The sequence below is a fragment of the Larimichthys crocea genome, chromosome XIV, assembly GCF_000972845.2.
Source record: "Larimichthys crocea isolate SSNF chromosome XIV, L_crocea_2.0, whole genome shotgun sequence".
Classification (NCBI taxonomy): Eukaryota; Metazoa; Chordata; class Actinopteri; family Sciaenidae; genus Larimichthys; species Larimichthys crocea.
The window spans coordinates 8,472,970-8,498,846 of record NC_040024.1 but is presented as its reverse complement, the minus strand read 5'-3'; the positions used below and the strand labels follow the sequence as shown (position 1 = coordinate 8,498,846).

Genomic DNA, 25,877 nt, shown 5'->3' with positions numbered 1-25,877 from the left:
ATACTTGACACAACCTTGTCACACTTGTACAGTGTATAGAATGCACATATTTTCCATATTCTATTTTATATATTAACTTTTTTATTCTTTTATGCGTTGTGCGTCACACGTTTCTCGTCACATGACCCTGTATTAACCTGCGAATTAAAGATTCTTCAGGCGTATAGTGTCATTACAACATCATATTAGAAAAGGTGATGTGTAGATCTTCAATTTACAATAACAAATCAAAAAAGGATCACAACTGTTGTAACTTTTCCTTCAAAATTGCTTTATTTATTCCCATATTTTTTTTTATTTTTCAAGCGAAGTTTCTTTTTTTTATATTAATGTAATTAAAAAAAGATAAAACTTGGGATCTTTTTTCTGTCTTTTATGTACAAGCAAGAAAAAAAAAAACAAACAAACAACATGTTTAGGAAATAACAGTGAACATAAAAGAATCCCTGCACGATAACACTGTAAAAAAAAAAAAAAAAAAAAGAAAACAAAAAGCATTAGAGTGGAATCAAACACCTGTAAAGTTTACAGCTCCTTACTTTAGCAACAAGCTCACTAGCTCTCGTTCACACACACACACACACACACACACACACACACACACACACACACACACACACACACACAAAGCAGGATGTCAGCAGGTATAAGTGTACGTGAGGTGGGAGTGTTCACACTACACAGCGCAGCCAATGTTCTCATTAGAAGGAATGGAAAAGACGATATACTGAATCATTCACACACACACCGATGGTCCAGTGTGTCAACAATACTGATTCTCAAACTCTCACACACTCTAACACTGCCGTCGTCGACTCTTAAACACATGCAGTCCAACGCGGGGGCCAGTTTATGGCACGGTACGGTCAAGTTTCCTTATTTTGGTTTTCCCAACATGCGTGATCGAAGGCGTTATTCCTATCAGACTCACACACACACACACACACATACACGATAAGAGCGCACTGCTGGTGTTCCACCGTTTTACAGTGTGTCACTTGGTAACCGTAAATCAGCTGCGTGATTCGTTTTGATCAGATTATGGAGTGGCGATCGTGTACAGAAGCCCATTTTTAATAAAAACAAAGTGAAAATATGAGATTAAAAGTTACTTAAAAAAAAAAAAAGGTCCAGTGTCAGATTTGAGGTGCTCTATTTACAGAATATGACAAAATATAAACATGTATAACTGTTTTTTTTTTAGTGTGTCATGACATGAAAATAAGAATCTTTATGGTTTTGTTACCTTAAATTAAGAGTCGGCTCTTGATAGGACCTTTTCTCAGGGCATATTTTACAGCCATTGTAAGAGGAGGGTGAGGCGACAGGGTTGCAATCAGCAACTACACCGCTAGACGCCACGAAATCTTGCACACTGGTCCTTTAATATCTCATAATTTTACTTAAAAAACTGACTTTTTAATGTGAGAATTCTGATTCGACCTCAGTCAGTCAAACTCTTAAAATTTTGTCATTATTTGGACTTTTTTTTTTATACAAGTCAAAACATTAAGTCAGTGTTTTTTTTTTTGTCTGATAATTTAGAACTACAAGTTTGACTTCCAAATTTAGAAATCTAATCTAATAACTAACCACATTAAGAGCAGCAGGTAGTTTTAATGAAACCTTAAAGTACTGCCTGGCGAAAGTGGGCCTCCGTACAGGAGATTATACGATTCTGAGAAATAGCAGCAAGTTCAGACAAACGCACGAAAATTTTGAAAACAATTCAGTGTCACTCGACTTTGAACTTTCACCGTGCGATCAAACAAATTCTGAGGTAAGAAAAGGAAACGACGGGGGGCGCGACTCAGACAGAATCCGGCGGAGAAGTCCTGTTGTGTTCTGGCTTTGTTTATTTCACGTACCCGGCGTCTAAACTGTGAGTCTGACTCAGAATTTACGCTGTAAAATAAAAGAGATACGAAGTTTAATTTGGTTAGTGAGCGGTGGTTGAGCGACATAGACGGTGAATGAGAGTGAGGGAGCGCCAATTATCGATGAAGCCGGTTAATTGGCGAGATAAAAAGTTATTTCCCGATTGTTTTACGGCGGTTGCGTTCAGCCCGGATTCTGTCTGAATGGACCCTGAATGCAGTTAAATAACCGTGAATTTTCACTTTCAAGTAAGGAAACAGCTCCTTTAAATTAACCACTGAGCAGGAAAAAAAAAAAAAACGTCCTCATCCTTCTTATGTAGCATTAAAATAAACTTTACCGTCTTCAAGGAGAGAAAAACAACAAAAACGATTCAGACATTCGGCGTACTCTCTAGAAACACTTCCAAAATACATTCTGTACAAAAAGCAACCCTGAGTCTGCGACTGCTCGGTTTCTGGGACGCTCTGTGTTGGATTATTTCTTCTCATTCGCTGGTCCACCGCCCCCCAAAAACTCACCTCACACAACCACTGGTCCCTTTCTCCAACAAACCAAACCTCCTTCAGGTGGATGGCTTTCACACAAACAAACACACACACACACACACACACACACACACACACACAGTGATCACTCTTTTTTTTTTGTTGGCATTTCTGTAGCTTCACATAAGTGGAATGGAAACCCTCGTCATGACGGCAAAGTGTAAAGATAAAAAGGAAAAAGGCGGGAAGTGAAGAGGGGTTGTTGGGCGTGACGACTGACGCTGCAGCCAATGACAGTCTCTCTTCTTTTTTTTTTTTAATTTTTGAGGCCCCTCCTCCTCTCTGGAGCTCACAGGCTCCACCACCACCACCGCCGCCGCCTCCCTTCGCTTCACTTCACTTCTGCGTGATCGGTTGCCTTTTTTCGCTCGCTGGCTTCCTCCGGTCGGCCGATCAGGAGTAGATGGTGATGACTTCGCTTCCTCCTCCTCGGACCAACAGGACACGCTCCAATCCTTCTGTTAGAACCTCGAGGAACTCCATGTCTGGACGGGAAGCTAAGGAGCGTTTCTGCTGGGTTTTTCGTGGTTGTTGTTTGTATTATATATTATATTATATTATATTATATATTTGTGTGAAACAGAAGAGATAACAAGAATGTTTTGTGTTTTTCTGACTTTAGTCATCGTAAACGACCACTGAAGACTTCAAAACTAGTTTGTGTCTACATGTGTGGTTCCCACCATGAAGCAGGAGGGTGTGGTGTGATGGTGTTGGGGATTTATTCAACATTCAAGGCACACTTGACACTCGCCAGTAGGTGGCGGTGTCAGCCAGGTAGAAGGCAGGTCCAGTCAAATAATTCCTGTCCTTTCCTAGACACTTTTGTGTGATGGGAACAAGGGTTCATAATTTGGCGAATCAAGTGAAAAGGATACAGTTCTCGTCTCCCTCCGTGTTCCTTGGGGGTCCCGGCATGTTGAGCAGGACGAGCCGGGCATCGTGGGATTTGTTAACGATAACCTCGTTGAGCTTGACGGCGGTGTGCATCCGCCTGACGTTGGAGTGATCCCTGAAGGAAAACAAGATTTTAAAAAGATCAGAGAGAACAAAGCATCGCCTCCCGTCGTGTGAATTTATTTATTTCCGCTCACGGCCTGATGCTGAGCATGTCTCTGAAGCCTTCGGGCGTGGAGCAGCCGGAGTGCGTGGCTCTGTACTGCGAGGTCCTCTCTTTGGTCCAGGTCATCTGAACCCGTCGCTGATGCTCGGAGCTGCCTCCGCCACCGCCGCTGCTCGTCGGCCTGTCTCGATCTCCGCCGTCTGTGTCGTCGTCATCGTCCGATCCGATGCTCGTCAGCCGCAGCATGGAGTTACGATCTTTCACCAGCTGGGCCTGGTTTGGTAAAAAAAAAAAAGACAAACATCTCTCATCGGTCTCATCTCAAACTTTTGTTTTCCACCTTAATGGATGCCTCCCTCGTCTACTCCTTACTCATGTCTCTCTCTCTCTCCCTGTCTCTCTTTCTCTTTGTACCTGTCTGTCTCTGTTTCCTTTGCAGGTGTTTGAGGTGTGGACTCCAGTACTCCTGTACCTGGGGAAAAGATACACCTAACACACAAACAGAAAGTCACCTAATGCCAAACTGCATCTACTCTAGCAGAAGCACTGGAGGTGAACTAATGGGGACATTAGTGCCAAAAACAAAACAAAAAAACAACAAGGACCCGAGTCAAACGAGACAACTGAAGTTTAGAAGAAGCGAGGGAGGAAAAACAGAAGAAGAGTGAATGGAGGTGAAACGACAGCAGGGAAATATCTGAACTGCTCTCAGCCAATTCAGAAAAAAGCACATCTGACACAGATCTGCGTTGTTATTGGACAAAGTCTTATTTGAATCCTTCAGATAAAGAAACTCTTTTTACTAGAAAGGCCAAAGGTCAGGGGAGCTACGACTAGAAAAGCCTTATTTGCATTAATTGGTACTTTTGATTTAAAAAACATCCAGACTTTTTGTCCTTTTCTGAAGGATTCACTAATCTACGTCAGCTACACATGGGACAGCCGATGCCGTTACTACTATTACTGTGTAAACTTACGTCATCAAAACTCCAGCGTACCCGCTGAGGACACCGGTGACAAAAACAGACAGCACGACTTTTAATAATAGTAACGCTGAACGGGAGATCCTGTTTTTACCATTTACTAACAAATAAATCGCTTGTAAAGCACCTGAACTGAATTCGAAACAGGATCAGGCGCTGCAGCGAAATTTCATTTCATTTATCAATGTCGGTGCTCGCTCACTCTCATTCACTGTCTGTGTCGCTAAACCACTGCTCTCCCTCTCTCTCTCAAACCATCGGACACAAACCAAATTAAACTTCGTGTCTCTGTTTTGCAGCGTAAATTGTCAGACTCAGATTCAGAAGCTGGTTCATTTAATAAACAAAGCAAAAAACACAACAGGTAGAGTATCAGAGTTTAGACAGTCTCAGTTTCAGAAAAGTTGGATCTGGCTCAACTTAAAACACACACACCACCATCTCTATAGTTAAACCTGCGTTTTCGCCGCAGCGTCCGATCCCGTCTGAATGCACCCTTACCTAAAGTTATCGGATGAGTCCATCCTGTGATGTGTCTGAACATTTTACAGATACATCCTTAATTAGCAAACTCTAAATCGTCAAAATCGTTGATTAAAAACAATAAAAATCAGCTTTAAGACGTCAAACAAACTTTTAATTATGATTCTAGATCAACGTGGCGACACACACTGACGACCAACACACTTAAACACACACACACAAAACACACGGACACGCTCAGACGGTTGCATGAGGGCGAAGAAACTCCCAAAAATATTAATGATGACATCACAAAGCACAAGTCGATGTAGGTGGGAAGCACAAAGAAAGCCGGACGTGAAGTTTTTTTTGTTTTTGTTTTTAAAGGTCCGGTGTGAAGTCACTCAAATTTTACACACTGGACCTTTAAAAAAAAAAAAAAAAAAAAACAGAAACAAAAAAAGGAAACATCATTTCCCATCATGCCTGGCGGTGGCAGCTCACACCTGAGAAGCTTCTCTTCTAAACACATTAAATATCTAATATAGTAAATCACTTTAATGTTCTTTCTATCGTCTGCTCAACAACAATCCTCTACAGTTCAAAAATAAAAACTGAATGGACTCACAGCTGGCCATAACCACTGACCTCACCTGAGACCTTGTAGCTCCACCTGCCTCTGGCCTACTGCTGCTGCTACCAGGGTTTCCCTGATAAAATGATGCACGACAATCACAAACAAATCAGACGAGTCATGGCTAATCTTTCACACAGCTGATGTCATTACACTGCGGACGAATCATTTAATAAAAAAGCAGGAGGTTAAAAGTGATTACAGGTGGAGACAACTCGGTAATCTTTCATGACTGTCGCAAACAAAAAAAAACAAAAACTCTACGCCCGTTTTTCTTCACACACACCATGTCGGACCGGGTCTGACCTGAAGCTTACCTCTCTCTCCCGGTCGGATTTAGACAGCCGCATCTGTCTGAGCATCTGAGACCTCTGCTCCATCATCAGGGTCCTCTCGTAAGTGTACGCGCTGATATCGCTGTCGTGCTGAAAACGACGACAGAGACGAGCATCAGTACACCGTAAGACTGGTTCTGTCTAACAGTTCATACGAAGGTCTCGGAGTTAGTTTTGGCTACCTTACATACGTTTAGCAATGTATCAAATTAATTCTTAAAAACAAAGATGATGGGTGTGGAGTGTTTCTGGGCCGTGGGAGCGTGAGATGGACCTGCAGGTTGGTGCTGTACTGTGGACATTGTACCGGACCATTGTGGGGAAGATGGAGCTGAACCAGAAGGTGAAGCTCTCGATTTTTCAGTCCATCTACGTTCCTACCCTCGCCTATGGTCATGAGCTTTGGGTAGTGACTGAAAGAATGAGATGGCGCCTGAAATGAGCTTCCTCTGCCGGGTGGCCGGGCTTAGCCTTAGAGATAGGGTGAGGAGATTGGATATCCAGAGGGAACTCGGAGTAGAGCTGAGGTGGTTCAGGCATCTGATTAGGATGCCCCACTGGTCAGTCCAACTGGTAGGTGTCCCCGGGGGAAGACCCTGAACCCGCTAGAAGGACTATATAGCCCATCCAGCATGGGAATGCCTCGGGATTCCCAGGAGGAGCTGGAATGAGTCGCTGGAGAGAAGGGACATCTGGAACGCTGCCACCACGACCTGACCCCGGATAGGTGGAAGGAAATGGATGGATGCTACGTTGTTGTGACTCCAGGTTATCGACTAGTGAACCTGAGATTCGCATCTTTGATCGGCGCTCACGGTTTGTTATTGTCTCAAAGGAACAAGTGTGCAGAAGTGCGGGAAAGATCGTGTTAATAATATGTTCACATATGATGAAGCACCCCTCGGCGTGCAAACCGTACCATCTCAACTACTTCCACCTCGGCCTCGATGCGGAGGTGATACAGGAAGGTTGCCAGGTCCTTCTTCATCTGGATTGAATTGTCCTCCATCTGGGCCACGGTGAAGATCCGCATCCCGCATTTACGCCACACCTGAGGAGCACAGAGTGTTCAAACAAAGCGGTGCTTTAAAAATGTTTTTACTAAACGGACAGAGAAACGTTGCTCCTACTTTGTGTTGGCGCAGCAGGAAGGGCAGCAGCATCAGCATCCCTCCGTCGTGGACGATCCACCAGACGTCGATGTAGCCCTCCGTGCATGGCTCGCTGTTGCTGGGGAACAGAGAGATGTTTTTGGGCACCAGCAGAGCCAGGTGGGCCGCTGTGGTCACCCGCACTGTGTCTGGAAGGAAGAGAGGGGGCGCTGTTAGCCTGAAAACGACCCTGTGGACACTTGTTCTGGATTATATTTAGTGGCTCACTGATGAAGGTCTTCCAGGACTGAGGGTCCTCGCTCTGCCTCCAGGCATGAGGCCAGCCCATCACCACGGTATTGGGTTTCATTCCCCCCAGGCCGCTGGACTGGATCATGTGGCTGATACCCTCCCGTGGTTTCTGAGCCACGATGCACTGACAGAAGCCCTTCACTCGCTCCTTATCCATCAGATGCTTCAGAGTCTGAAACAGGAGAAACATGAAAGCACAGCGTTTCCTCATCACTGATATCATCGATTGTCTATCAAACACAGACCTGCTCGGCAGCGAGGGCCTCTCCGTAGCTTTGCAGGAAGTTGCCGGAGACGACCGTGCCGACGATGGTCAGCCCCTTTCCCGCCTTCAGCTGGCTGGCGAACGTCAGCAGGCGAGGAGACTTGACGTGGGCGTCTTCGTCCAGTTTTAGTAAGACCAGCACCTGAGGCCTGGAGAGGAACGAGGACGAGGACGAGGGGGCGTTTAAAAACGCAGAAAGACGAGATCACAACACGACCACATTGAGATGTCATCCTCGGTACTGTACCTCCAGTTTTTGGTGTGCGGCGGTCCCTCCTCCAACCTCAGGAGGGCGTAACGGGCAGCGCTGAGCGAGAGACCGCGGATCCCATCCCCCCACTCTTTCTCTGCTCTGATACACACACATGGACACACACACACACACACACAACATTAAGATACACACTGTGGTATGTACTGTGTATACACACACACCAGTCTTGACCATGCTGTACATGCACTATCATGTAGGGAAGGGTGGGGTAGTGGGGGGGGGCACATCTCCATGGCAACATACCCGTGGTACTCAATGTACTTGTAGATCATGCCGGCGATCACCATGGCAACGATTGCGTAGTACCAAGAGGATATGAACATGAGCGCCAGGCAGATAGTCATCCCCAAAAATGACAAGGTCCTGCACACACCAGAGGCACAGATCAGTGTGTGTTATGTGTGTGTGTGTGTGTGTGTGTGTGTGGGTGTGTGTGTAGTACCAGTGGTAATAGGAAAAGCGCGGCCTCCAGTTGGGCGTCCTCAGGAGCGTCTGCAGGCCGCAAGCCAGGTTCACGAACAGGTAACACATCAGGAAGAACCTAAAAAAGAAAAATGAAATACCGTATTTTCCTGGACTATAGAGCGCACCTGAATATAAGCCGCACCGGGCTATAAGCACACACACAGCCGTGTCTTACATTGTGAGGATGGGAGCCACCAGGTCCAGAGAAGCGATGAGGATCCCCAGCTCAGCTATCAGGGCGGTCAGCAGCAAGGCCCAGGTGGGCTCCCCGTTAGCCTTCCCATGGCCAAACACCTGAACAAACACACACACACGATATAGTTGTGTGCTATTGCCGAGGCTAAGGAGATCACTATGTGAGAATGTGCGGCTCTCACCCTGAGGAAGGGGATGATGTTGTCCTTGGCGATGGCCTGCAGGAGTCGGGGAGCACCGGTCAGCGACTGGAGGCCAGCGCCGCATGTCGAGAAGAAAGAGCCGATCACGATGACCCAGGGAGACGGCCAAGCCAGAGTGCCCACCACCAGATTCCCTTTAACGGAGTCTCCAAACCTGCACGAGGCGAAGACACGCGCGTCACAAACACTGTGTATTTATCTACATGTGTATACAGTCAGACAGAGAGCGGATGTACTGACTTGTCTCTGAGGACGACCCCGTCGATGCAGGCGCCGAACAAAACGACGCTGCTCAGGTCTGGATGGCCAATCGCTCAGGAAAACAACACTCAGCCGCCCACTCGGAGCTAATCAAATGAATCCTGAGAGCCTTTCAGACAGAACAGCACCATAAAACGAGCAATCAATTTCGCTCGTTAGGCGATGACTGAAAAACTGAAACAGATAACCCCGCGGCCTGCCGCTCCTGGGAGCTGAACCCGCCGTACGTCATGAAAGGATACAGACGATGGAGGTGGTGAGGATGGCGAGGATGGTTCCGATGGGGATGGAGCGCTGGGCGTCTTTCAGATCCCCCGACCGGTTTGAACCAGCCATGATTCCTGAAGAAGCAAACATTTAGATGATTAGAGGATTACTCCGTGGACCACAGGACAGAGTCAGAACCGAGGAGCTACCAGAGCGTCCTGATCTAGAGTACTTTTCTTATCCACCCTGCATATTGTGAGAGAATTTCCCCAGCGTGGGATCAATAAAGTTTCTTATCTCATGAATCCATTGTACTTCATTAAGTGAGTAGAAAGAGATCCAGGAATAGAAAAAGCAGCTGTACCATCAGAAAGAATCAATATCACACCTACTCCGTCCTTCCTGCCAATGATGCAGGTGAAGTTGAACATTGTGTTTCTATTTATAAGTCAACACGTTCACGTAACACAGCTGATTTGCTGAGGAGGAGGAAACATGGTCCGTACCTGTGACGGATGGGAAGAAGATGCCCACCAGCAGCGTGAAGGAGGTGGTGATGTCGGCGAACACGTACGGCTGATGATTGGACGCCGGCTGTGCGTCGTGAGACGATTTCAGGGAACCTTTCTCCACCACGTCACCTTTGCTGAGGTAAGAGCTCCACAGGTTCTCTGCGAGGAGGAGGAGGAGATAGATTCAGCATGTGTGTCTTCTAAAATACTTTAAGTATTATCAGACGAACACACACACACTCTACCTGATATGATCCCACTGGCCAGGCCGGGAATCCCGTCGATCTCTGAGAAATTGTTGGACGTGAAGTATTTGTCGCAGGAGGCGTTGAGTTCAGGGCCCTGGCAGAAATGCTTCCAAAGATATGTGGTCTCCACCAGAATGGTAGAAGGGCTGGGGTCAAAGGTCGGGCCCACGGTGTCGTTTTCTAATAGGCGGGATGAAACATGTGATTAAAGAATGAACAGGTGCAGGCGAGGAGGCGGGTGTGAGCAGGATACACTTGTCGTACCGTGAATAAAGGTGAAGTTGGCGTCGACTCCCTCCGCCGACTCTTTGATCTGCAGCAGGATGGTTTTGGCGCACTGGCTGTCATCTATTTCGTGGCCGCTGATGGTTCTGTTTCCCAGCATGCACACGCTGCGGACGGAAATCGAGTCAGTATAAAAAAAATGTTTCGACGTGTTAAAACGACTTAAAATGTGCGATCTGCGCTTACGGGAATTGTGGCGGCATGAAGGCGGAGACCAGCGCTCCGATGTAGATGGAGACGATGGAGACGATGACGCAGGCCAAGAAGATGGAGGCCAGTTTGTTGACGTACTTCACGCCGACGAAAACCAACAAGGACATCAGGAGGAGACAGATGGAGCCGTAGACACGCATGTTGTTCAACATCGCCGCCCCTTCGCCTTCGGGTTGCTTCGACTCAAATATGGCTGCTTTAGGTGCGATGTACATCTGGAGGAGGGAGAGGAGATGATTAGACGTCTTGATCTTCCAGGAATTTCACGTTTGAAGCAATAAAAGAAGCAATAAATAGTTGAGGAATTTGTCACCATAAAAAAATGAAACTATAGATGAAACTCTGAAGATAAACCTACCAGCAGGATCTCAACGGCTCCCAGGATGTACATGGCTCCGGCGAAGGTGGTTCCCAAGTAGAAACACAGGCCCACCGCCCCCCCAAACTCTGGACCCAAAGAGCGACTGATCATGAAGTAGGCGCCTCCCGCTGGAGGGGGAGGAGAGAGGAGGAGAAAGAGAGGAGAGAGAGAGCGGGGCAGGTTGTACATCAGGGTTGGAAAAAGTGTGAATGGAGAGGTAGAGAGGGTGGAGGATGGTAGAGGAACAGGGGAAATTAAAGATGGAGAAAGAGAGAAAGATGTTGGACAAGAAGAGGAGATGGGACACAAAGAGAGAGAGAGAGGGATGGATGTTAGTAACATTATGATGTTAGGAGGTGAAGAGAGAGAGAAAAGAGGACAGCTGATGAGAGAAGTCATCCTATGCTTGAAGAAATAAGCATAATGTTCTACATGACACTTTGGAGTAAGAAGACAGAGCAGATCTTTGGTCAAACAGTATCTGCAAAGGAACCTTTACTGTGTTTTGGCCTCACTCGAAGTACAAGTACTGCATCTGATGTTAGGTATTACTTGTTTTTATGGTTGGGGATCAGACCTGAATACGTTTTTTTTGGTACCGACTGAAATGTGTCAAAAAGCTTTAATTCCTAAATGAAACATTTTGTGAGGTATCAAAAACAAATAGCCTGATAATCAGCTGCAGTAGCTGAAGTTAACTTAATAAAGGAAATATGTTGATTTAAGCGTTGTTATTGGACGTGTTTTTTTGCAGACGATGTGATTCTGTAGATGACACATCGGATTAAGAAGACAGAGCAGATCTTCGGTCGAAAAGTATCAACAAAAAGGATTCTTTATTGTGTTTTGGCCTCACTCGAAGTACAAGTACTGCATCTGATGTTAAGTATCAGACCTGAATATCATTTTAGGTATTGACTGAAGTCATAAAATGGTGGAATGCTCCCTCTAAACAAGTTGCTGCCCCAAGCAAAATATCTTAGGGTCTTGTTCACGAGTAATGGGAACGTGGAGCATGAGATGGGCCGACAGGTTGGACCAGCTAAGGGTGGAACACCCTGCTAAACCTTGACCCAACCACCGGACCCCAGATACGCTAAGGCAAATCGCAACATGCATCTCATCAATGCTTGTTGTCGTTTTTGTGACTATGACGTTCTAGGACGTACCCGTTCTTAATCCAGCTAAATAAGCTCAGATTGATCAACTCTTCAACTGAATCAAGGTGCAAAACATCAGACTAAGTTTAATTTTCCCGGTATCAAAACCTACAGGAACGTTTTAAATAAAATCCAGCCCTGGAACTTGGTGGAACTTCTGGTTGCATACGGCAATGCCATGCGCAAGGGGGTTCTCCCCAAACAGACAGTAATCATCATTTGCTGATACGATTTGAACCAGTTGTAAAACAGAGCACATGAGGGAGTCGTACAGTAAGAGAAACTACAAATTTACTACCGACTGTGAGCTCAGAATTCAGTGCTTGGTTTCCAAACTTCAACAAATACACATTAAGACTAACGTTGTGGGTTTAAACATATGTACAGGTAAACTGAATGAACATCTCTGTGCTGAGCTGTATTTGGAAAGCCAAACTCCTTTACATTGACCACAGTAAACTACATACATACAGTATTAAACTACCATCTGAAAACTAGATGGTGAGAAAGCACGAGAGCTTGAAGCTGCTCGGGTGGTGGGAAAAAAGACAGCATGGAATGAAATGATGCCAAACAAAGACATGTTAGATTGATTCTCTATGTTACCAAGGGGGTTTTCGTTCTACGGTTCAGTTATTGAAAATGTCGCATGCCAGTGGAAATATCACACTACTTTGACATTTTGGGATAATCGTCGAGAGAGAGCGTTCCAGTGAAAGGTAAAGTCGATGGCGGGTAAATATCCTGTTTGTTTGTTTTTAAATGTGTGTGCAGACAGACAGGGAGAGGTAGACAGAGGGAGAGACAGGACAAACAGAAATAACACTCGTTAGAAAAAAAAAAGTGTATTTTATCAGTGCAGTGGCAGCTGGAAGACGAGCACCTGGAAAATCCATATCAGCATCTACAGAGTGAACTCAAAACAAGCTTCAGCTCGCTGTGAGAGATTTACACGAGGATACACTCAGACAGGATCAGGTGCTGCAGCGAATCACAGCAGGGTTGTGCTGAACGTAACTGCTGTGAAAGAATCTGATTAACCGACTTTATCGAGGCCGGGGCTCGCTCGCTCTCATTCACCGTCACTGTCACTCAACCACCGCTCTCAAACCATCGGACACAAACCAAATTAAACTTCTTCATGTCTCTATATTTTGTTGTGAGTCAGATTTAGAAGCTGGGTACATGAAATATCAGAGTTTAGTCCATGAAACCACCTGGACAGTCTCAGTTTCAGAGACATTTAAGGCTGACTGTGGAGGAGTTTGACCAATCGGATCGTGTTGGTGGCCACGGTGTGACAGTCTTTCCAAAAGTTAGACGCACTACCTCCACTCAAATTAATAGAAAAACCTGTGTTTTTTACCCCAGCAGCACCTGATTCTGTATAATCCCTCATCATCTCTTTATCATCCAGATGTTGGCTACATGTGCATGTCCTCACCTTTGTACTCTCTAATTGTGTTTTACTGCTGAACTATCGGGTTGGCTGCAGCTCATTCGCAGTAAAGCGCGCGATTAGTGCCGGCTGACACAAACGATGTGAATGTCAGCATGTAAAAGGACAGTTATGAAACGATTATCATGACTGAAGCCCTGTTCAGACTGGATTCATGTCTCTAAGGGACGTCATGCACTTGTCAGTGATTTTAATCTCGTCCAAACTTCATACGTGGGTAATTTTTCACCCCTTACAGCCGTAATAATAAGACCCACGTCTACTACAGAGCACAGCTCTTAATTTAGCGATGGTTAAAGTGCCATCTGTAACGATGTGTTAATGAGTCACCCCAGAGCACAGTGAATGTGTTATTGTCCACCTCCACCTGTAGTGTTAATCCTGTCCAAATGGGGTTTACGTGAGTGATCATAATTTAGAAACAATAGCGCAGAGACTCGATCTGCAGCAGTACAACTTTCAGTTTTGGTTCAACGGGATAATTACGCATCAATGTGATGATGCACCGTGATTTGTCTAGTATTTATTTCACTGGATTAACCAAAAACACATATTCCTCTGCGCTTATTGTATCTACAAACTCTCTAAACTGGATTTTCAGAGCGTTCATCATCTGTATTTTCCACTTCTGGGAGCAGTTAATTACTGCAGAACCCGACCGATGAACATCTGAACTCCCTGCACTGCACAGTCTTTTTATTTATTGGATGACATACAGGCCAACACCAATATATATTCATATATATAAAATAATATCTGCTGCTGTAACGGCCACCGATTTATCTGATAGGTGCACAGTTAACAATTATAAAAGATCAAAATCACTGACTGATTCATCCTGTCTGAATTATTCGATTAATTCTTTGGTCTGTACAAAGACAAAAATAGTATAAAATATTAAATAAATTACAAAATATTAACTTATGATGACATGAAGCAAAGAAAAACAGCCTCATCTTGGTATTTTTAAGCTGAATGTTTGATATGTTGACTTGATAATGAACCTACTGGTTAAAATGACTTTTGTTTCCAATGACTTACCCCTCTCTAAAAAATGTTACTTTTTTTTTTTTTAAACATTTGTATCCAAAACTCCTTCAAGTCAATACAAAGAGCCATGTTCAACAGCTGAAGTACGAAGTGTTAGCACACCAGCAGAGAAAGAGATGAACGAATACCTGGTACAACTCCATTCGTGGCGATTGCACTCATCGATATAGCGGTCAACATCGTCTGCAAAGAAAAGAAAGATGCGTAGAGTTTTGCCTTTTGTCTTATCGTGTCCGTCTGCTAACGTGGCTGAACACTCAAATACTCACGCAGCAGCAGCATATGAAGACAATGCAGAGGCCCTGCAGCACTCCAGCTGATCCCACCACCCACGTCAACCTCAGGAAGAGGATGACGCCGAAGATGTTCTGGAGGCAAGGCAGGTAAACGCCCATGAACGTCCCCATCTGTGGCGACTGGGAGGTAGATGCAGCACAGAGATAGAGAAAAAGTCGAGTTCAAGTATCAGCAACAGAGACCAAACATCAAACATAGTGTTTTTTCTTCTAGGTGAACAGAAACACTGTCTGATGTCCAAAATATGTTTGTTTGAATTATTACTGAACGTTTTTGCATTCTTACAACAACCACTTGAAGTGTCAGAAGCTGGACCGTTCAAACATTTGTCCAATTCTTCTGGCTAATGGTGAATTTCCTTTAACTTTAAATATAATTTGACTGAAAAACAAAGTACATGAATAAATGTAATGTGCACGACGGCGTCATGGACTTCAACATGCCCTTTTTGTTTGGTTTTCTCTGTGTGAGCTGTCCTCAGTATTGAACTGCTTTCTGTCATTTAAGCTGACCAGTTCAGGCTTTCTAACTAAACATGCCACACCCTGATTGACAGTTTAACCTTTAAGGGGACAGTCGAAGGTGCACTGAGGTAAGACGCTGGATTTGTAACGCAAGGCGAGACGAGGGCATCATTGCGAAATGACAAGCGCCATGGCTGGAAGTCAAAATCGCAACCTAAAGCAATTATTAATCACCTGGCTTTACTGGTTCCCACAACAGATTCAAACAGCACAGACGCAAGAATCAGAAGTACAGCACCAGTGATAGGCATGCACTGTGCTGCCAGTCTAACTGGTGATTTATGAGTTGGACTCTGGGGGTACACACCAGTTGTGAATCACTGCCACTGAGGCACCAGACTTACATTAATGCTGAGAACAAAGACACTGTGTGGCCAGACGGGAAGACTAAATAGAAAGTTTGGGCAAATGTGCAACCAAACGAGGCGAAAATAGTCGGTTTTAGTTTTAATATCTTGTTGAATTTTGGCGGGTTTAGCTAAAGAACTACCTTTTTAATAATAATAATAATAAGTTTAATTTATAAAGCACTTTACATTTGAATGAAATCTCAAAGTGCTACAATACACACAAAGTATATGCACACAAGCAACAGAAACAAATAAATCACAGCAAGAGAAATCATGTTGAATACGATGTGGAAAAAAGGAAAGTTTTAAGTCCTCTTTTAAAATTTTCCAGAGTCTGTGGTGATCTGAGTTGATCAGGGAGCGAGTTCCAGAGGCGGGGTGCAGCGGCACAGAAGGCTCTGTCGCCCATGGTGCTTAGCTTGGTCCTCGGGCAGAAGAGTTTGTTAAAGTTTTTGGAGCGGAGGGATCGTGTGGGGGTTTGAGGGATGAGCAGTTCTTTGAGGTAGGTGGGAGCCTTGCCATAGATGCACTGATGGGTGAGAAGAGAGATTTTGTACTTCATTCTAGCAGAGATTGGAAGCCAGTGCAGTGAATGAAGGACGGGGGTGATATGTTCTGATTTTCGGACTCGCATCAGGATCCTAGCAGCGCTGTTCTGGACTAGTTGTAACTGCTGAAGGTGTTTCCTGTGGGTCCCGATGAGGAGTGCGTTACAGTAATCAAGTCTGGAGGAGACAAAGGCGTGGACTAGTTTTTCACAGTCTGGTAAGGTGAGATTTGGCCGGAGCTTGGCAATATTTCTGAGGTGGTAGAAGGAGATCTTACAGAGGTGTTTGATATGAGTTTCAAAGGTGAGGTGGGGGTCAAATCTAACGCCAAGATTGGTTACTGATGAGGAGAGGGGGATGTCATGACCAGAGAGGGTGAGGCTGGTTATGGAAGATGCCTGGATCTGGTTAGGGGTACCCACAATAATAGCCTCTGTTTTAGAACTGTTGAGATGAAGAAAGTTGAGATTCATCCACGTCTTTATCTCCTCCAGACAGGCTGAGAGTAACGGCAGGGCGGCTGATGGTGGTGATGGAGAATTTCGGGAGGGGTGTGTGCCAGTTTTGATGTAGAGCTGTGTGTCGTCTGCATAACAGTGGAAGGAGATTCCATGGCGATTTATTACACAACCATCCTCAAGTTCGCGCCACTGGAAGTCTCGTAAATCACTCTCAAACACAACAGCAGATTGTCTTATCTAGGCCAGCCAGCTCCTTATCAGCGAGGATTGCAGTGCAGATCTGGGTCACATCCGACTGAACTTTCACTTTCAGATGCAGAGTGAAGGGAGATCGCTTGGAGTTTGTTTAAAAAAAAAAAGAAAAAAGATGGATTTAGATCACTTCAGGCTGCACTGGGGACGATATAGAAGCTATTCTTCTTCCTGTGATCATGATCGTATCGACTGCAAACTGATTACACCATGACTGTACCCATAATCATAACCTGGGTTATGATTACTGTGGTATAAGAACATTGTACAGTAAGACAAAGTACATCTGGGATCATATACTGCACCATGTGCTGGGAGTTGGTGTACTTTTGATTACTGCCCTTTTGCAAGGTGTTTTTACTGCGCGCCAAAATCCCTCTATGGGTTTGGGCGTCTATTATCACAGAGTCTGGTGTACCTTGCTGGTTTTCTTCTTCTCTCCGATGCTCTCGGCCTCCTCGTGCTCCTTGGCGCCCTGCGTCAGGTTGGTGTAGTTGGCCAGGCGATTGAGCAGAGACGACACCTTCGGCCGAGTGTCCATCTCCTCCTGTGAGAAGTTGGGGAAGGGTAGCGGAGAGCGAGATGGTGAAGGGTGGAAAGAGATAACAGATAGAGGTGAGTGGCAGGCGAAGCAAAGCAGGAGAGGAGTGAGATAGCCAGGGGATGGAAGAGCAAGGAAATAACGAGGGAGCAAGGAGGGAATGAAAAAGGAGAATAAGTGGAGCAAAGAAAGCGACAGATAAGACGTAGAAGGAGGAAATTGAGGAAAGGTTGGGGAGATAAATAAAATTATCCGCACCCACCAGCCAAATGCTGCTTTATTTTCAGCTCTAGTTTAGCAGACAAACAAACAGCCTCCACTTGTTTACCCATATACTGTATAATACAACAAAAGCAGCAAACAGGGCCAACATTCATGGCGTGAACGTGATGCACAGCAGCTCAATTTCAATAGATTTTGTGGTTCGAACCTCAAATAAGGCCAAGTTTCGGTCGTAGAAGTCGTCGTCGTCCATGCCGTGGGTGTTGTTGATGTACACGCTGGAGATTTTGGAGTTTCCATCACCTAGACACAAAAAAAACCCAGATGATTCAGGGTGTTGGGGTCTGTACCAAACAAACATGATTTCTTACATCCGGAGAAGATTACTTGTGGGTCAGGGTGTCTGTGCAGCACGACAATGCTTCACTCATGTTGTGATTGAAATGAAATGTGCCGCCCTGGTTCCAAATGACACTTTTTATGTCAATTTTCTTTCATTGTCTGACGTCGCTTTGTGTTCTCTTTGGATGCAGGCAGCAAACTGTGCATGAAGGCAACACAAACAAACAAACACGGAGGACATTTCTGAACAGGATAAAAGAAGGGATACTTCTGTCGCGTGGACGTGGTTGGGTGATAAAACATTTGACTCAGACTATAGAAAGAGGGAAATATCGTTATTAATGTTCCGTTCAACAAGAGAACAATAGAACCACACCCAGTCCTGGTGTACAGTTCATCTACCTCAACAAAGAACTGATTGGTACTTTACAAGCCGGGCGTGCCTTTTCCCGGCATCGCAGACTGGTCCTAGGAACGCCGGGAAGGAACCGGAGCTGTCGATACCAGCTAGATTTAATTAACCTGTTTGTGTTGTCATGGGAACACCCATAAAAAAAATAGACAACATGAATCGCTGAGTAATTTTATGAAGCCATGATAACTGTGTGAAGTGCTGACTGTTGTTTTAAGACGCACACACACACAGACAGATTTTGATGCAATAGCCACCATGTCGCCGGTTCAGTTCTGCTTCAGTCAGCACAGACCACTGCATCAGCAGAGCCTGAGTCAGCAACATCACTTCCCTCCCGCTCCGTCACGCTAACAGCAAGCTAACAAGCCGCGAGCAGTTTCACACAGTCGACAGAAGCAAGGACAGAAGGACACGTCCACATGACATGACTTCAGACTCACGTCAAGAGTGCATCCATTTGTTAAAAACATGCAAGAAAAAACACACACGCTGCTGTTCGGTGGAAAATTATTGATCTTGATTCATTATCAAAGATAAAAAATTATATCCAAAGATGTAGTCTTGTTTTCTTTTGATCAATACCCCCTATACACCCCCTATACACCCGCTATAGACCCTCTATACACCTTCTATACACCCCCTATACACCCTCTATATACCCGCTATAGACCTTCTATACACCGCCTATACACCCGCTATAGACCCTCTATACACCCTCTATACACCCCCTATACACCCTCTATACACCCTCTATAGACCCTCTATACACCTTCTATACACCCTCTATACACCTTCTATACACCCCCTATACACCCTCTATATACCCCCTATAGACCCTCTATACACCCTCTATACACCTTCTATACACCCCCTATAGACCCTCTGTACACCTTCTATACACCCTCTATACACCCCCTATACACCCCCTATAGACCCTCTATACACCCTCTATACACCCGCTATACACCCTCTATACACCCTCTATACACCCCCTATAGACCCTCTATACACCCTCTATACACCCTCTATACACCCTCTATACACCTTCTATACACCCCCTATACACCTTCTATACACCCTCTATACACCCGCTATACACCCTCTATAGACCCTCTATAGACCCTCTATACACCCGCTATACACCCTCTATACACCTTCTATACACCCCCTATACACCTTCTATACACCCTCTATACACCCGCTATACACCCTCTATAGACCCTCTATACACCCCCTATACACCCGCTATACACCCTCTATACACCTTCTATACACCCGCTATACACCCGCTATACACCCGCTATACACCCTCTATACACCCTCTATACACCCCCTATACACCCGCTATACACCCTCTATACACCCGCTATACACCCGCTATACACCTTCTATACACCCCCTATAGACCCTCTATACACCTTCTATACACCCACTATACACCCCCATAGACCCTCTATACACTCTCTATACACCTTCTATATACCTTCTATATGCCCTCTATACACCTTCTATACACCTATATATCTTCTTACCATCACAAGCTCCTTCTTAAAAAATGGCACCAGTCCAAACTGTATCATGTAACCAGTTTTGTTTTTGCAGTTTCTGAATCAGGAAACATTTTTACTGATTTTGTTCAATTGAACTGAGAGAGTTGTGCTTGGCAACGGCCTCGAGACACCACAAAGCCTCTGCAGAAGATGCGAGTGGTTGCGGTGGAAGCGACGTACGGCAGATTTGTGGCTCGGAGACTGCGCAGCGTTTATTCTCAGCCAGGTAATACTTATAGTTTTCTTACAAAAATAGAACAATAAGCCTGCCGGTCAAACTGTATTGTTACTGTATGTTTTCCTGATGGGATGCAGAAAATGATAATAAACACATCGTGCTACTGATTTCTCCTCTTTAAAAGAAACATTTCATTCTCATGGGAGGGGCAGCTGTTACTCTAAAGCGTGTGACAAACATGAGAGGTCACCAGATGTTCAGCTTCAGACTATAACCACAAAAGGAACACGCTGCATGACACACACCCAAAATGCATCAGCAAAGTTTCACTATCTGGTGACAGGCAGAGAAAAAGTCAACATCCACGTGAGGAAAAGAAACAACCAGCATTTGGCTGGTGGGCGGCGACTTCCCATCCTGTTTGGACAAAGATAGCGAGTGTGAAAGTGTGACTCCACACTAACTCGCCTGCTTAATATTCAGCTGCCGGAGCAGAAGATTAATCGACGAGCTAAAGAGCTTAAAAAGGAAGTTAGATACACGCACTGACACGAGTAAAGCATGTCAACAAGCACCCACACACACGGCCTAACCTGTTGATCAGGAATCACAAAAACAACAGCAGCATCTTAAGCACGCCGACACTTTGTGAACGCTCAGCCCGTCTGACCGGACAAAACACTGCAACAAAGCGCCGTCTGTGCTAAATTTCATCACCCGCTCGCCTCGTTCTGTCCTCTGTGGATCCCAAAACCTGTCGAACTGCACCTGAACGCACCTGAGATACAAATATGAAGCTTTTTTTTTGTGTGTGTGGTGAAGCAGAAAACAACTGGACTGGTGTGTGTGTGTGAGCTGTAATCACTCAACAACTTTATTAGTGTCAAAAGATAAGACTTGACCTTTCTACGGCCTCGTCACTTCAACTACCATCAATGTTTCGCCATCAGAAGAGCCCCGATCGAAGCTCAATCGGATTAAAACGGCTCGATTTCTATTTATGGAGGCTTATTAAACAACGCGGGGCATCCTCGCTACTATGCAGACTGCTTAGGTGGATCAGCAGAGCGAATGCAGTCAGTTATAACCCCCCTCCTGTTGATCCGGTGAATCACTGCACAACTGCACCGTCACAGCAGCTAGAAGAGAAACGACCGAGCAAACATCGACACAAAGGTTTCTGCTGTCGGGGCCCATTAGGTAAAGAAGTGAAGCACTGTATGTGCTCTGTATGTGGGAAGTGAAACCTACACCACGATCACGTTACAGTCCTCGTATTGTTCTCACAGTCTGCACGCTGCTCGTTTTGCCATGAGGGAGTGAGTCAAGAGTCAAATGTTCATGTTGAAAAACACACGCGTGACTCGTTTTACTTCCCAGAGATGTCTGGAACCTTCTGAGACTCTCTCACGTCTTTGTGGGTCGGTGAAAAACCACGATCGAGCGATCAGAGCCAGTGACACTGTAAAACCGGAACTATTGAGTGACACCGACAGCTCGAATGACTGATGTTTGAAATTCAGGAAAACCCTGAAACCGCGTGACGTAACGTCAGGGAGTCGCTAATGTTCACCGCAGCTCCTTGATTATATTTTCTACCAGAGGATAACAGAACTTTTTTATTCCACCTCGAGACAAAAATCAAGATTACTGTACCCTCCTATGGGCACATTCGGCTGTCCGTTGGTGCGTCTATTTGTGTTAAATGTAACCACTCTAAAACAATCAGTAAGTAACTTTTTATCTCGCTGATTAACCGGCTTATCGATGCCAGCGCTCACTCACTCTCATTCACTGTTTATGTCACTCAACCACTGCTCTCTCTACTTAAATTAAACTTCTTCATGTCTTTATTTCGTGTCTGAGCATCTGTAGCGTGACGTCGGGCTGCGTTTTCTTTAACGCCGACTCAAATGAGAGGAAAAACCTGCGTTTTCACCGCCGGGTGCACCCAAGCACCTACATCCTATTTTTTTTTTTAAGCTTGTATTTGTTTGTTTATACCTGAACTGGTTTCGTTAAAAAGTACGCAAAACTAGATATTAGCGTTTCCTGTTTGCAAGCTTGCAAAGCAAGTGTTTACAAAGCAGATGTACGTATGTTTACACTGAGATAAAGAAGTGAAGAGCACGCCAGATCTAATCTAAAAACATGTGAATCCTATCTGAGTTTTGGGAATCTTAAATAAACCTCAAATTTCATATCTCCACCTTTTTATGATCCTTCCAGAAGATCCAGACACACTTCCAAACACATGATCCTGTTGCTGAGGAAATGTACAACAGGTTCTCTAAGACGGAGGAGTGGCTGGCTGACTCCGTTCAAACATATGGATTAACCAGTAGAAGTCGTGGGATTAAATAAATCAGAGTGACAGCTCGGTATGGGGCGGACTAGGTGTGTGTGACGCTCCTTTTGTTGGCCATAAGAAGCATGAGCACTCTTTATCAGACACATTTAAACATGTAAGATCTTGCCAGGTGTACCGTGAACTACAGTAAAACATCAGTGTGTGTGTGTGTGTGTTCTTTACCATGATCCACGCTGCTGTGATCCGGCGTGTCGGCCCCTCCGACCGTCGTGATGCCTCCCGACGCCTCGCTGAGCGGGTCGCTCCGGTTCACGCTCTCCCTGGAGCCGAAGCGGACTCGCGCCCCTGAGCGGGAGCTGATGTCGGGCGACGTGTCGGACAGCCCCGGGAGATCTTCCGCCTTCGTGGGGGTCACCGTGAAGCGCACCGATGCCATGGCGACTCGCGGATGCGGAGGAGGAGGAAAAAGAGGACAGGAAGAAGCAGGAGGAGGAGGAAGGATGGGGTTGGTCAAGGACTAGCAAGTGTGGCTGTGCTGACCTAAGCTGAGCGGAGCTAGGCTATCTCCCAGGTGATGCTGAGGTAACGGCGGCCTCTACAACTTGTTCTTTTGCTGCTGTGGTTCTCCATTGAAGCAAAGCTGTCGACTGCCACCAGGCATGTAGTGCAAGTTCAAACACACAAAGAGGTCCGTTCCCGTGATTTCAATCCCAATCTTCCCATCAAACTGCGCCGAGAGGTACGCCGTCCACACTATGTCTCGATTCCTAAAAAGGTTGAGGAGGACTATGGCTCGGGGGATGGCGTGTTTAAACTCCTCTCAAGTTAAAACAACTAAAATCTGTCTTGACGTGCAGTTTGGAGATAAAAATATCTGAGTGGGAAGAAAAGTAAGGAACGGGATGGGAGGGAAATGATGAGAAGAAAGAGAGAAAACAAGATGAAATTAGATAAATAAATGACATTGGCTGCACTTCGAACAAAAAGCTCACATCCCCCAACCACGCAAACTTTAGAAATGATTAACAATGACGGGAAGAAACTAACAAAGTTGAATTTTAATGGAATAAAGGTTTGTTTATTTCCCCTTCATGAGTCATTCAACTTATTATCGCTCTATATTTCTACCCTGAGCGTCTCTGTGAACCTACAAAAGTATCCTTTCCACACACTTCTCTGAATATCACTCCTTTTTTTTAATGACTAAATATTCATCCCTTCCTGGGATATTCACATCTTTTCTCGAGCTGACGGTAGGAACACTCTGACAGGCGGTGTTACGCTTCGACGCCGCCTTGACATCCCTGTAAATGAGCGAGGTGTAAGAATAAACCCTCGCAGGTGCAAAGTCGATTCACTCCGTCGACACGTGAAACAGCTGAATTGTTGCTTTTAGCTCGGTTCATAATTTAATTATTAAAAGCAGAGCGGTTTCAACCGGTTGTGCCAGTTTTTTCTTTCCTCACTTTACATGCAGAGACACGGCACGTTTTCTCCTTTCATAACGCTCGTGTCTGTCCGCAATCGGGTGGACGGGGGTTGAGTTTCTTTCTTCACAAACTTACAGACACATTTTTTTTACTTTGCCTGGAGAGCCAAGGCCTTTCCCCCCCCGAGCATGCATCGTGTGAAAGACAAAAAGCAAAAAGGGGCTGGGGAACACCCTGGAGAATAGTTTAGTCTAGACAAACACATGCACACCCACGGGGCAATAAGAAACGTCCAGTAAAACTCTTTGATTTGAGGAAGAAGGACGCGTCTTGCTCCCTTATTTGTGTCACTGAAATGCCATTAAAGCAGATTCGGTTACAAACAGCTGGAACATTAGAGCACAACAAGGCTGCAGGACATTTGGTCTCCTTTTTTTTTTTGCCTTTTTAAGCTTTTATTTTTGCATTTTAGAGGCTGTTTTTATGCTCCGGTTACACAAATATCACGCCGTATGTGCCCTTAGATTAACTGCAGGGCGGTGAATCAGCATGTCACTGTTCAATTTAAGTACTAAATGGTGACACGCTCACCTGTTCACACCTTTAGCTGATGTAAAAATCAACATTGGTTATCCAAATATGTATCTTTCCATGTCTTGAAGGCTATTTTAAGTAAGTTTAATGGCTGGAATATCACCTGTTTGTCTCTCGTTGCACCTGAAGCTGTGTCAGGTAGGACTTGTAGCTGAAAATATCACAAAGTCCGCGACAGAACGTGGTCAAAATAACGACTCGGCGCTCATATGTGCCCTTAGATTAACTGCAAGGCAGTGAATCAACATCTCACTGTTCATTTTTAGTCGCCCTTTGTTGGTTTAATATCAACTTCGGCTATCCAAATATGTATCTTCTCATGTCTCGAAGGCCGTATGGTGTCGTTGGTTATCCAAATATGTATCGTGACCTCCTTATCTGTATTTTAAAAGTAAGTTTAACGTTCAGAAAACAGCTGTAATATCACCTTAAAAGCCGCAGTGTGTCATGTTATGTCAGTATCTTGATATATTTCTTAATTATTTTCGACAAAAACTGGTGGACCCCGCCTGCAGCGACCCCCTTTAAAGGGTACACACTGGACCTTTAAGTTAAGCTGAAATATTGCTCAAAACAAAGAGTGAGTGTTTGACAGAGCAGCTGTAATTAACATGAATAAAAAAACAGTTTATTAATTAAGATAAACATCGTCTAATTAGCCAAAAAACTGCAACTTTAAAAGCCCAGCTGATGCTGATGCTCGCCATGCTCAGTAAGCCAATTAAACCAGACATAATAATTCTGGCTTGAACCGGTCACCATATTAATACACACACACACACACACAGAGAGGCGGAGGTGGTGTTAAATATAAATTAAATGTACCTGTTTGGAGGTTAAGGAGTATTTTTTAAGACAAAGGTGGGAATGCGGCATTTTTTTTTTTTCGGCTAAAATGAGAAAAAGCCGCGCAGTTGATTTAAAATGGAGCCACCGGTTTGAATTATTCCGCCGTTAATATAAAAACAACAACAACAACAACAACAAGGAGGAGAGACCAACCGTCACCGCTGCGGCTGCCCGCCTGCTCCGTAGCCGCTGTGGGTGAGGTGCGGTGCGGCTGTAGGTTTGTAGCATTAGCCGCCGCCGCCGCCGGAGCTAAACGTGACAAACCGGGCGAACAACCGTCATAAAAACCGTTAAAGTCACATAACGCGCGTTTACCTGGCTCAGGTTCCCGTTGAATTTAAAAAACGTCTCCACCCGTATGGCTGTTTTTCGGTTGCATCTGGTGAAGATGTTGGCTCCTCTCCCGGTCCCGGTGCTCTCGGTACTTTCTTTTTTTTTTTTTTTTTTTTTTTTTTGTTCAACCGACCCAACACACACACACACGAAACACGCGCGAGACACCTATGTAGTCCTCGCTGCCTTGCCGTCGTTCCAACGGTTGGCGCATGC

At 45.1% G+C, this 25,877-nt stretch overlaps 1 protein-coding gene and 1 long non-coding RNA gene across 9 annotated transcripts; one reads left to right on the top strand and one right to left on the bottom strand.

Annotated features, from left to right (window-relative positions):
* Nucleotides 1–240: 240 nt before the first annotated feature.
* On the top strand, nt 241–2,153 carry LOC113747619 (uncharacterized). The gene is made up of 2 exons (XR_003463739.1): nt 241–1,949; nt 1,981–2,153. It is a non-coding gene; the product is annotated as an uncharacterized LOC113747619 (long non-coding RNA).
* Nucleotides 1,541–25,877, bottom strand: slc12a6 (solute carrier family 12 member 6). Of its 8 annotated transcripts, XM_027287850.1 has the most exons (28): nt 25,644–25,877; nt 22,678–23,329; nt 17,868–17,962; nt 17,315–17,443; nt 14,734–14,880; nt 14,593–14,647; nt 10,793–10,923; nt 10,408–10,649; nt 10,201–10,328; nt 9,934–10,116; nt 9,683–9,847; nt 9,212–9,310; nt 8,949–9,006; nt 8,688–8,862; nt 8,486–8,604; nt 8,288–8,386; nt 8,089–8,208; nt 7,819–7,923; nt 7,552–7,720; nt 7,283–7,478; nt 7,034–7,203; nt 6,823–6,954; nt 5,886–5,993; nt 5,588–5,644; nt 3,904–3,978; nt 3,521–3,762; nt 3,305–3,438; nt 1,541–2,911 (listed from the first exon to the last, which is right to left on the bottom strand). In XM_027287850.1, exons 2-28 carry the CDS (start codon nt 22,889–22,891, stop codon nt 2,820–2,822), a joined length of 3,639 nt encoding a protein of 1,212 aa, XP_027143651.1. In that variant the 5' UTR covers nt 22,892–23,329; nt 25,644–25,877; the 3' UTR covers nt 1,541–2,819. The 8 variants fall into 8 exon arrangements, with proteins under 8 accessions (XP_027143651.1, XP_027143653.1, XP_027143654.1 ...); XM_027287852.1 differs by lacking the exon at nt 3,904–3,978; XM_027287853.1 differs by lacking the exons at nt 3,904–3,978; nt 5,588–5,644.